This window comes from Bos taurus, chromosome 3 (genome assembly GCF_002263795.3).
Source record: "Bos taurus isolate L1 Dominette 01449 registration number 42190680 breed Hereford chromosome 3, ARS-UCD2.0, whole genome shotgun sequence".
NCBI lineage: Eukaryota > Metazoa > Chordata > Mammalia > Artiodactyla > Bovidae > Bos > Bos taurus.
Genome location: NC_037330.1, coordinates 73,492,799 through 73,506,323, shown reverse-complemented (window position 1 = coordinate 73,506,323; position 13,525 = coordinate 73,492,799). Strand labels below are relative to the sequence as shown.

At 35.5% G+C, this 13,525-nt stretch overlaps 1 protein-coding gene across 1 annotated transcript in view; it reads right to left on the bottom strand.

The window, feature by feature from the left end:
* NEGR1 (neuronal growth regulator 1) overlaps nucleotides 1–13,525 on the bottom strand; it is a 1,034,996-nt gene that overhangs the window by 340,666 nt on the left and 680,805 nt on the right. Inside the window, exon 4 of the mRNA NM_001205414.2 lies at nucleotides 9,654–9,785. Coding sequence (NP_001192343.2) covers nucleotides 9,654–9,785 — 132 coding nt within the window. The remainder of the gene's footprint in view (nucleotides 1–9,653; nucleotides 9,786–13,525) is intronic.

The window sequence follows — 13,525 nt, the reverse complement described above, 5'->3', positions numbered from 1 at the left end:
AATATTCATTGGAAGGACTGATGCTGAAGCTAAAATTCCAATACTTTGGCCATCTGGTGTGAAGAACTGACTCATTTGAAAAAATCCTGATGCTGGGAAAGATTGAAGGTGGGAGGAGAAGGGGATGACAGAGGATGGGATGGTTGGATGGCATCACCAGCTCAACGGACATGAGTTTGAGTAAGTTCTGGGAGTTGGTGATGGACAGGGAAGCCTGGCGTGATGCAGTCCACAGGGTTGCAAAAAGTCAGACACGACTTAGTGACTGAACCGCACTGAACATAAAGCATGCACACATGTGCAATAGCAGACATAGACAACTTAAGAATTCTTGTGAAGTTTAATTATGATGATACAGAAAAGATTCAAGAAGATTAATTCTGCATTGCTCTCAAGTGTTCAGTTACAAAGAATTCAGTTCCATAAATTATCTTGCTTGATATATATGCTTACTGAGAAAGTTTTCTGATAAAGTTGGACTTAAATACAGGTTTATAAGCTGCATGTTTGTGCAAGGTTTCAAGTTCCAAGATCAGTTTGAAAAATACATTCAGAAGGAGCCACCTTGCAATTCTCAGATTTTGACCCTTGGGCAGCTTACTGGAGCATGGATCTGGATGAGAACAATATTACAGAAGCATAAACACACACAAGTGTGTGACATATATTAATATTTGGTATTTCTTTTTTGGACTTTACCACTTTTCTTCAGTTTGACATGGAATCATTTTCAACCTAAAGCATTTTCAACCTGTTAGAAATTGCTTTCTTACTGATAGTTGATGGTCAATCTCTGATGGTCAATCTCTCTTATATCTAATACTTGATATATATCTTTCTTCTAAAGGGATAAATGCTAATCTAGGAAGAACCAAAAACAAACATAACAAACAGTGATTGTCATTGAGCACAAATTTTTGCTTATGTACTAAAGCGAGAAAATAGTTTCATCTCTCATTTTTAGGAAATTAAAAAAAAAAACTAGGAATAATAAAAATTTGGCCATCTGGTCACTGAAGATGCATTTTGACTTTCTATGAACAATTGGGTCAATGATCACTCATAGACCCTTAACACTAAAGACCCTTTCAAAACCTCAATGCAAGTATGGAAGAATAGATTAAATTGGGTAGCAAACTCATTAAGTAAAAATAGCTTTGCACCCTAGTCATTAACTGAAGTGTAAGTCTTAGATTTAAAACAAAGGACCAATTATGTTGCCCTCAAAAGAAGAAATCATGTATTCCTTAGCTACATGTTTAATAACACAGTTTTGCTTTGAATTAAATTTGTAATTGTTAAACCATCAAAGTCCCAAGGTGGAAAAGATTTAATTTGTAGATATTTATGTTGTTTGATTGAGAAAAATGCTTTATTTAAAAATATGTTTTCTGAGTGATTATCATATGTTTCTAATATTCCGTGTTCAATATCTATAGGGATTTTCCTTCAAATTTCTTAGCTCTTCATATCTCTCTTAGATGCAGTTGTTGTTCTCAGTGTTATCATTTTAATTCTCTCCTTTGTCCTTGTCATGACAAAACAGAAGTCTTTCAAGTACAATACATGTATGTAGGAAATAAAAATATTTAAATACATTTCTTTAATATTCAGATATATCTCTGAATAGTTTTATGATCTCAAAGTTATTCTTCTTTGATAGTGAAACAGTGGATCTATGTCTGCCTGTGAAAATTCATGAACTTGCACTGAATCTGGCCCTGCTTCCTCTATACTACCCACCCCAACCCTTCTTTCTGTTTCCCTTTTTGATCTCCTCCAGCTCATGGCAGTCTGACAGATCAAGTAGAGCCATGCTCCCTAATTCCTAAGGGGTTAAGCAAATTCTTCTGTTTCTGTCAGGGAGATCACCCTTTCCTTTATTTCCTTTTTTTTGAAAAGAAAGAAAGTCTCATACTCAGCCATATCTGACTCTTTGCAACACCATGGACTATACAGTCCATGGAATTCTCTAGGCCAGAACACTGGAGTGGGTAGCCTTTCCCTCTTCCAGGGGATCTTCCCAACCCAGGGATCCTTTTTTTTTTTTTTTGGTACCTTTTTTGAGTACCTATCAAACTCAGTTTTATCCTTCAGACATCATCAAGGCCAAGGCCTCTTGGAAGCTTTCACTGATACCCAAAGGCATCTTTCTGATAGCCTTGACTAGCACGTTATTAATGGTTTATCAAAGCACTTGCCACAGTTTATTACAACTTCATGTTTCTTTTGTCTTTCTCCTCTCCTAGATACTGAACTGATTGAAGACTCATATCCCTGGCCCCAAGACCTTGATAGGGTCATAGTAAGCAATAAGTAAATAGGTAAATAAATACATAGATAAATGTAGATTTACTAAAGTGCTTCATTATTCTATAAATGTCATATGAGCTAGTACTTCATTTAGAAGAAAAACAACATGTGTTTTTTATGTCCTGAGTTGTTCCAGGTGTTAATTAGCTTATCAAGAAATTTAAAAACAGGAGAGTAGCTTAAATTATTAGCCATGTGAAAGATGAAAAAAGGGAAAGTTAAGGTAGGGGCACAAAATGGAACAGAAACAAAAGCTTAGGTGATAATTGTGAATACAAATAATGCTCATTTTTCTTCTGGTCCTATGATAGTTAGTATCTTCATCCAATTCCAACTCTGAATGCTGAGTTTTTCTCTGTATTTAAAGTATATACTTGTTACCTGCCATTTCTTCTAGTTGTATACAGGACATGTATATCTAACTTGCCCAAAGTTTTGGAGAAAACTTTATGAACAGCCTAAGAAAAGTGGTCATTTCCTCAGAGTCCTCTTCCTCTTCTTATCTCTCCTTGGTGGCCCCTCATTTCAGGTTTTGATACAACCGTACTAAGTTATACTAATTGGTACATTCTATTCCACATGTTTGGAGTTAGTTATATTGGAAGATAAAGTGCATATTTGCATAAATGAATATGTATCAGATGCAAAATAATGCACAAATATGTGCCTGTAATTTACTGGATAAAATCTTAGTTCACAGTGCACTCAAAAGTATCTTTACCTTTTGACCACAGGAAGAATTACTGAATTCTATTTTATTGGATATTCTGTGTGCAAAATAATTTCTGATTCCCAATACAATGATCAATATATAATCTTACAGACATGAGTGAAAATTGAAATAATGTCCACACCTCTTTGTACCTTAAACTAGTTGACTATATTTTTTTCTGGTTAATTAATACCTTCTTTCCTTCATGTCTTTTTCTTCTTAAAAATCAGGATGCTATTAATAATTTTAATCTCATTGAACTTTAATTTTCTCATCTGTAAAAAATGGAATTAAGCTTTTCTCTGGGTGAAAGCATATATAAATGGCAATCTATCTTTATTGAATCCACCTGATAATTTTGGTTAAACAAATGGTATCAGAAATAAGTTATTGTCCGGGAGAAAAATATAGATAATTTTGGAATAAACCTAATATCTCTTTCCTGTTTTGTCTAAACTCTTTTAAAGATTAGCATTAAAAACTCTTTTAAAGATTAGCATTATACTTCGTTAATGCTAATCTTTAAAAGAGTTCACCCGTCGACTATTTTTTGAGTGCCTCCTATAAACCTGGTGCTCTATGTGACAGGAACATATTATTGCAGAAAGAAAAGGAAAATCCCTTATGACACAGAGCTTACATTCTAAAGTAAATTCATGCAAAGAGAGATTTATATTTTTTCAGTTGTTAGTGGGCCAGACACTGTGATAGGTGCTGTATGTATATCGTATCATCTCATTTAATCTTTACCCAAACCCTGAAAATTATCTATTATTGCTCCAAATTTACAGAATTGGAAATTGAGACTCAGAAAGGTAAAGTGGTTTCCCAAGATCTCAAAGTTCAGTAAATTATATAACAAGGGTTCAAATAAGTTATACCTGACTATAAGGCCTGCATTTCTAAAAGTGTGTGTGTGTGTTTAGTTGCTCAGTACTATTTGACTCTTTGGAACCCTATGGACTCTAGCCTGTCAGGCTCCTCTGTCCATGGGATTTTTCCAGCAAGAATACTGGAGTGGATTACCATTTCCTCCTCAGGGGATCTTCCCCACCCAGGGGTCAAACAGGCCTCTTTCATGTTTCCTGCATTGCAGGCAGACTCTTTACCTCTGAGTAACTGGGGAAGCTCTAAAAGAGTTACTCTTAATTGAAAAAGTACATACAAATAAAGTGGAAAATAAACAACTTGTCACAAGATCAGAGAACCCTGCCCTTTTTACCAGCAGCATTCCTTTTGAAGGGCTAGGTTTTGCAGGATTTCCTGATTTCTAATATCTGAGATTCTGCTTCTGTATGGAGATTTTGATTAGTCTAAGATATAATCTACATTTTCTAGATTCTAGATTTGATTTCCATGAATCAGCTTTACTGATTTTTTAGACCTGCTTTCTCATTTCCTTTTTATCCAAATTTAATTGAATCCATGGGCTTTATGGATACTCATTTTTCCACTTTTAATTAACAATAAAAATTATGGAACAAGTACCCTCTAGGCCACTTCCAGGGTTGGAATGCACATGCAGATAAAACAGAGAATCTGTCCAAATTGAATCCACCAGCTCCCTTTGGCTTAGCTAATCGGCTGGTTCACATTTTTTTCTTTCTTCTTATGTGTGTGTGTATTAATCTCTTAAGGTCTATTTATAATGAATGTCATGATTTCTTTTGATTTTGTTTTAATTTGATGAGAAATATATAGTTACATATTTTATATGTAATACATATGTTGTTGTTTAGTCACTAAGTTGTGTCCAACTTTTTGCAACTCCATGGACTCTAGCCCGCCAGTCCCCTCTGTCTGTGGGATTTCCCAGGCAAGAATACTGGAGTGGGTTGCCATTTCCTTCTCCAGGGTATGTTCTTAACCCAGGTATTGAACCCACATCTCCTGCATTGGCAGGTGGATTCTTTACCACTGAGCCACATGGGAAGTCCAAGACATAGAAGTATATACACATATTTCTTATCCAATTGTTTGTAGATGTGTGTATATACATACATAAGCAAATATAGAGTAATGTACATATTCATATATTTATTATAGCTATGCTGCTGCTGCTGCTAAGTCGCTTCAGTCGTGTCCGACTCTGTGCAACCCCATAGACGGCAGCCCACCAGGCTCCATTGTCCCTGGGATTCTCCAGGCAAGAACACTGGAGTGGGTTGCCATTTCCTTCTCCAATGCAGGAAAGTGAAAAGTGAAAGTGAAGTCGCATAGTCATGTCCGACTCTTCGCGACCCCATGGACTGCAGCCTACCAGGCTCCTCCGTCCATGGGATTTTCCAGGCAAGAGTACTGGAGTGGGGTGCCATTATTGTAAATCATAAATATACTATATTCATATACAAATGGATAAAAGAATATACAGAGAAAAACAGGAAAATAATCATCTACAAAATCTCCCTACCCAGAAACAAAGTTTTTTATAAAAGCTTACAAATTTAATAAATAACTCAAAAAGAACTTATATGTAAATAAATAAATTTATTCTTTAAATTTCTGTAAATAACTCATAATGTGCTTATTTGATCAACAAACTAGTCCAATCTATACAAAATAAGTTGAATATACTAATCATTTCATTAAAGTGTTGTTTAATTTAATTCAATAGAAATCCACATGAAAGTGCTATAAGTACAAAGTATGTGGTGAACATTATTTACTGTAGGTGTGAGAAATATACATGTGCCTATATGCAGCGAATGAGGCAGATGTATTAGATGAATACTAACATAGTACATATTTCTAAATTAGAGGGAACATAAATCTCTTCCTCAAATTGACTTCCGCATAACTGAATGTACCAGAGCTTATGAAAATTTATTACGTTCCATCTTGAACCTCATTTGGGAACAGGGACAAAGTTTCTCTTCAAGTTATTCACAAAGCTGCTGCAATTTTATATGCGCAATCAATATTGATTAATAACCATGAAAAGAGGGCTGCCTTGAACCTGGTGTAATTCTATCTTCAGGGAATCTTCAGATTATCAGGGGACATGAAGCTTCATGCTGGCTACAGAGCACTGTGCTCAATTTTGGGCTTTGACAAACCGAAGTTTGTTCAGTAGGTTTTGGCTAATTTCCTTTGGGAAATCAGTAAAACCCATGGATAGTGCTCAGTTTCTGATTTTGAAAGGGGTGAATTCACAAAATTAATACTTTTCAAATTTCCTCAAAACCAGAAACATATACACTTACACTCACACAGCTATATGGCTGTATATCACCGGTATACATGTGACAAAATTATTCCAAATTAAAGCAAAATTTAGGGCATGACCAGAAATCTGACCAAACTTACATAAAATATTTATTCAAGAGATGTAAATTTAACTGATCGATCAGTATTCAGTTCTTCATGGCACATTTAAGAAAATGTTAGCTACCAAAGGTATAATTTGAGAAGCAACAGTAAACATTGAATGTTTAAATCCATGTAAAAAGTCCTGTTGAGTTCATTTTCTTAATATTTTTAATATTATGTTAGTACCAATATTTCTACTTATGATTATACTTCCACTGAAATTAGTTCTTATAAAACATAGTCTGTATTATAACTATAATAAACACATCCTTAACTTTTTTTTTTTTTTAACTTTCCCCTTTTTCCTTCTGATTTTCCTTCTCAAGTTAAAGTTGGTTAACAACACTTTCCTTTCTACCTGTTTGAGATGTCTGAAACCCTACAAAAGCCACTGAAGCACCCTTTTCAACTGATGGAATGTCTTGAGGCTATGCTTCAAACTTTCCTCCTCCCATTTTGTGTTTGAAGACAATCTTCCAGGGGTCTCCTGTGTTTCTGCACATCTTGTGAGCAGAGGCACTGACAGCTTTTGTTCCTGACAATCTTTTCAAGGATGTTTGTATAGCGAACAGTCTTAGAAGATAGAAGAAGTGGTTCTCTCCATGGAGCAAAGGGCAGGTTTGTTTATGGTCCAGTATCATAAAGATAATTTCTCTCTCTGTGGCAAAAGGCTGGTTTGCTTGCTGCCATTATATATGAAAAAAAATTGAGTTTCTAAGCTAAAGGAACCTCAGCTATGACATAAACCTACTGTGTGTATAGATTTCTCTTAACCCTCATCATATCGTAATTGGGACTTGGGGAACTGACATAAGAAAATGACAATACTCTGGCTATTGCTATTTCTATGAGTAATAAATTGCCCTTTGTCTCTGTCTTCTGTCAGCATTTGTGAAATTGTGGCAGATCCCTCACAGTTCTTGACATCTGTCTCCCTAATTTCTGTCCTTTGGCTTTATATAAGGATGCTTTTCTCTACACAAATCCTTCAGATGATAACTCATTGGTCAGTCTTTCTCTCAATTCAATTTCTGTCCATATTTCTGCATCCTTACTTGAACTGTATCAGTCTAAAGTACCAACTTGTCTGGAATAAAAAACAAAACAAAAATCAAGTTAAATAAGTGACAATGAACTAAAGTCAGAGAGGTAAAAAGGATAGAAACGAAAGTGTGAACACACACACAAGTGAGTTATACATGGAGTACTGCTGCTGCTGCTGCTAAGTCGCTTCAGTCGTGTCCGACTCTGTGCGACCCCAGAGACGGCAGCCCACCAGGCTTCCCCGTCCCTGGCATTCTCCAGGCAAGAACACTGGAGTGGGTTGCCATTTCCTTCCAATGCATGAAAGTGAAAAGTGAAAGTGAAGTTGCTCAGTCGTGTCCGACTCTAGCGACCCCATGGACTGCAGCCCACCAGGCTCCTCGGTCCACAGGATTCTCCAGGCAAAAGTACTGGAGTGGGGTGCCATTGCCTTCTCCGACATGGAGTACAGACCCATGTAAATCCATATGGCAGCTTGTTTTCAACTGTATCCCCATGGGATACATCACTGTAGAGATACACTAATTTTAACAGTTGAGAGTAGGCTGCATTGTCAGGCTGGGTGTCTTGCTTCTTTGACAGATTGACTCTGCTTTCTCTTTTCTTAGGGCTCATTGCTAAAAGTATTACTTCCTTTCAGGCCTATTTCTCACCTCTTCTCTCAATCCCCCCAACAATAGAATCTATAGACTCATGTTCAGATAAGCATGGCTAGTGATAAAATAATCAGAAACTTTTATTTGAGTGAATAGTATTTATTAACTCTTATTTTAGAGAGTTCCAGAATGGTGAGCAGTAACTCACTGCAACAGGAGTCCTAAGATTCAATGGAAACTTATCATAAATGCATATTTCCAGGCCATATACCCTAAAGATTTTCATTCAGTAGGCCTGGTGGGACACAGATTTTCCATTTCTAGTAACCTTTTGGGTGACTCTCCTAAAGTTTGTCTCAGAGTATTATATAAGAAACTCTGCTCTAGAAACTGCCGCATTCTGGCATTATGCACATTTGCTCAGTTGTTGTTCAGTCACTCAGTCATGTCCAACTGTTTGCCACCCCATGCCAGGCTTCTCTGTTCCTACCATCTCCTAGAGTTTGCTCAAATTCATGTCCATTGAGTAGGTGATGCTATCCAACCATCTCATCCTCTGTCATCCCCTTCTCCTCCTGCGTTCAATCTTTCCCAGCATCAGGGTCTTTTTCAACGAGTCAACACCAAATGTATAGCTCAGCTACTGACAAATGTTAGTTGGTGGCAAAAATTTGCCCTGGCAATAGTCAACTACTGAGTGTGTTTTGATAGATACTTTTTGACCCATACAATTGAGATTAAATATATGAAAAATGCTTAGTGTTAGCATCTGGGGATCTATTTGGAAAATTTTCTTTTGATCTGTGGAATTCATATGTAATTCATATATATAATTCATTCATATAATCTGAATTCTATGTATTCATTATTAACATTGGCTGCATAGAGAAAGATTTATAAATGTGAGGAAAAAAAAATTGAAAGTTGTAGCTTGAAAACACTTCTAGTAAAAAACTATTGTCTTCCAAATATTCAATTAGAATAAGTCAAACAATGTGAACAATTTTGAGAGAAAGACTAAGGGAGTATCTTTGAAAAGTAAAAACTATTTCAGTCATTACTGTTGAGATCATAACACATGAAATAAGCTATTAATGAAAAAATGTCTGTCATCAGTGTTTTGAAATGCATTTAGAAGAAGGGTGTAACATAATGACATTGATTGTTCTGCAAGTATCACTTAATAATCTAACTTCCTAATAATGAGGTTCATGAAAAAAATTCATTTTCTCAATATTGTCCAAGCCAAACAGAATTAAATACTCAAATGATAGGAATATCATAGTAACAGTTTTTCTCTTTAAGTACAAAACAACATGCTTCTGGAATTCCACACTTAAATTTAATCAGAATACACTTCAAGTGAAACCCATGAGAATTGAGACAACCCCATGAGTCCAGGATGCTTCAGAAATAAGGACACCGCAGTTTAGGATTGGTATGATATTGAAAACATTGCCATCTACACATTAAACTGAATTATTGTAGGATTACTTGGGGCAATTGATGTTACTAAAACAATTCAATCAATATTCTAACAGGCGAACATTTGCACTGCCAAAAAGTACTGTTTATCAATAGACTTCCTCTTTAAAAATAGCAACATAAGCTTCAGACAGTATTTTCCAGGTGTTTAATCTTCCCTTTGAAATTTTTTAATAAAAGGTGATGGGACTTACAGTTTACGACAATTTTCACTTTTTTCACATCTGGGAATGACACATCATTTTCTGCACTGCATTCATATTCTCCAGCCTGGTCCCTTGTAATTCCATAGATGTCCAAATATTGTCCGTTTTCAAATGGTTTTGCTACATGAGAAAAATTTTAAAAAGTACAGTGTGTTTAACTGTATCTGCCTGAGGCTTCATTCAAGTAAAACAACAATCACATGTCTTCCTATTAGATATTGCTGACAAAATAATTCCAAATGAAACTGGGGAATTATTAAACCTTTTGTTCTCTTATGTTCAGAAAAATCAGAGAAAAAAGCAGAAACTGAACAAGGGATACTAAAACAACTGTTTCCCTAGAACAGGATATACATGTGTTCTTTTTAATTGATTGTGGTCTCCTAACCTCCTCACACATCAAATCAAGCTCTGCACATTTCTGTAATTGAGTTCAACAACCTCCTAGCAGTGTAGAGCAAATTCAGTAATATGACTTGGTACATATTGACTTTTATATAGTGTAAGCTAGCAACTTGACATCTAACCTAACTAAATGTTACTTTTCTTTTGGGGAAATCTCACACTCATTCACAAGGTTTCTAGCTAGATGGCTTAATAAAGTATGGAGATGTACTAAAACATTACCATATTTTAGTGTTCATACTTATTAAGGTTCAAAGGAAGGTACACTATATATAACACACAGAGAAGGAAATGGCAACCCACTCCAGTGTTCTTGCCTGGAGAATCCCAGGGATGGGGGAGCCTGGTGGGCTGCCGTCTATGGGGTCACACAGAGTCGGACACGTCTGAAGCAACTTAGCAGCAGCAGTGCATGCATGCTAAGTTGCTTCAGTTGTTTTCAACTCTGACTCTTTGTGACCCTATGGACTGGAGCCTACCAGCCTCCTCTGTCCATGGGATTCTCCAGGCAAGAATACTGGAGTGGGTTGCCGTGCCGTCCTCCAGGGGATCTCCCCAACTCAGGCACTGAACCCTCACGTCTCCTGGATTGGCTGGTGGGTTCTTTACCACCAGCAGCATCTGGGAAGCCCTATAATTTGCCATGTTTAGAATACATATGATTAAGTCATTTCTCCATTTATCTGGCCAATCACAGCTTGTAGGTAGAGAGTTATTCTTCTGAGATGATGATCAGTTGATAAGCTATTGCAGGTATACAGAGGTGAGCTTATAAAAGAAGCAATTGTCTTCAAATTCATATGCTTAAAATCTGATTTTATAATCATTTCTTTGCTTAAGCTAGTTCCTTTATTTGACTCCAATTCACTAAAGTAATATTGATTTTCTATTGTTTCTTCCTGTTTCTCTTATTTTTCACCTATACAATGAAGATAATCTAGGCTTAAATGTGTCTGTAAAAACTATTGAAATATAGGGAGGACAAAATCCTTATTCACATCTAAGAATTTTAAAATATAATGGATTATAAAGGGGGGTATTAAACAGAAATTCAAGTATGGGGAAAATTGATATCCTATATCAGAATTAAATAATCTCATTGGGCAGTATAAAATGAAGCCAATCACAAATGAAAAGGTAAAATGTTGTGAAAACTTGTAAAAAAGCATATTTTATAAGGGTTAAACCTATTTTCAATAGAAGTGGGATGGGAAGGGAGATGAGAGGGTGGTTCAAGAGGGAGGTGACATATGTATACCTATGGCTGATTCATGTTAAGGTTTGACAGAAACCAGCACAGTTCTGTAAAGCAATCATCCTTCAATCAAATAATAAATATATTTAATTTTTTTAAATGACTGGGAATGAGAAGAAAAACGTCATAGGACCAAAGAAATAGAAAGATGCACATAAATGATCACAAACTATAATTGTTTAGAACAGCATAAAATTAGTAAATTTGTGTTATAATGTGATTTTATAGTGTATTATAGAGTATATAACGTATATTATATACATAGATACATATATATCATAATAATGATATAGCTTTTTAATAATAATTATTGTTCAAAAAAATTTTACATGGGAATTCCCTGGTGGCCCAGTGGTTAGGACTCCAACTCCACCTTTCCACTATAGGGGCATATATCCCATCCCTGGTTGGGGAAATAAGATCCCACTAGCTGCCTAGTGTGGCAAAAAAAACCAAGAAATGCGTATCTGAAAATTTTACATGCATATTCCCATTTTTGTGTACTGATATAATTTTAAGAAGTGTTACCCCCTAAAATGCATGTTTTTGATAAATAAATCATAAAATATGATGTATATTAGTGTATGCTATTGTTTAAAGAAATACATTAGATTTGTATGTCTATGGGAAATAAAAAGTATAATAAAAAAGGGAAAAATAGGTTTCTGAAATATAAAAAAAAGCATTTTTTTCCTCTCCTAAATGGTTAAATGACATATTTTGAAAGATTGACAGCAACTAAAGAAGTCATGTGATAAAATTTCATTCAACTCTAGAGAACACCTTTTAAAATCTATTGAATGTTTGTTCATAGAGTTCACTGTACAATCTATGCACCTAGATTCAAAGATCCTTCTCCAGCCTCATCAGGGAACAATGTATTTACAACTACCAGATTTATGCATTGAGAGCAGTACCTATAGAGCCAGTGAATGGGCGATACTGCCAATACTAGCTATCGATAAGATGACACAAATAAAAAGAAGCATAAATGTATAGCCAACATCTTAATTTTCCTCACTAGATTCCTGAGACTTTAATCTACTCCCTTAATTCCATTTACTATGCATCAGCTCTTCCCAAAGGTGTGCTCGAAGTATTCTCTTGTTTTTACACAAATACAGTTCTGTTTCCATCCTGAACTCATCTTGCTCTTTTCTCAGTCTAATCTGGCCATGCTTGAATTCTAAATTTGAAACTTGGAGTTGTTTTGCCTAGAATTTATACCCTGGAGTATACTGGTTGTCAATAATTTTCTTGGTTGTTTCTCTGGCTTTTGTTATCCTCAGCTTTCCTGCCATAATACTTTACCTTAGTTTTAGACTCAAGGAAACCAAACTTGTCCTTAGATACTCGGCAGGGTCTCCCTCTATTTCCATCATTCTCCTAGCAAGGTGAGAAAATTTGGCATAGTACACTGAAATGCAAAGATTGACATTTCAGTTCACGCAATATAACTCAATTTTTCCCACAAATGGAGGGGAAAGACCAAGGCTGAAGGGATATATTGACTTGGAATCCTTACCACTGCCATAACTTCACAATGTTTATGATGTTGATGTACTATCCCAGGGTACTCCTTATAAATCTGAAGATGTATTAAAAATTATGGAGTATTTTTATTTCTTAGGATACCAATTATAAATATTAGTGAGACATAAACTATTTTGACTTCTTCTGTGTATGGGTTTTACCATTCATCATGAGTACAAACAATAATTCCTGTTTCGTTGTCTCTGTGTTTCTAGCTCTAGCATAGTACTTGAAACAGTATACACTTGGTAAATATTTATTGAATAGGTAAATGCATATATTGATTAAAGAATTAATAAAGTCCTATAAAGGTAGTGCACAAAGAATCTAAAGTAAATGCCCATATGCAAAGAAGTTGTCAGTTTTCTTTCAGCCGAGAGGAAGGGAAAGAACTTTAAAGAGTTATCATCCTTACTAACTTCTTGACAGGACAGTGATGGCAGTGGTGAGAACAGACTTTCTGTGTAGCTGTCATAGATCCTATTTTAAGATTATAAAGACTAACAAAAACTTTAAATATAATATTGAAGAAAAAAGATAGATATTGCCTGTAATCTAAACAATAGTTTTCTTTTGTGTTTAATGTCTTCTAGACATGTGTAGGGAGAAGGCAATGGCAACCCACCCCAGTACTCTTGCCTGGAAAATCCCATGGATGGAGGAGCCT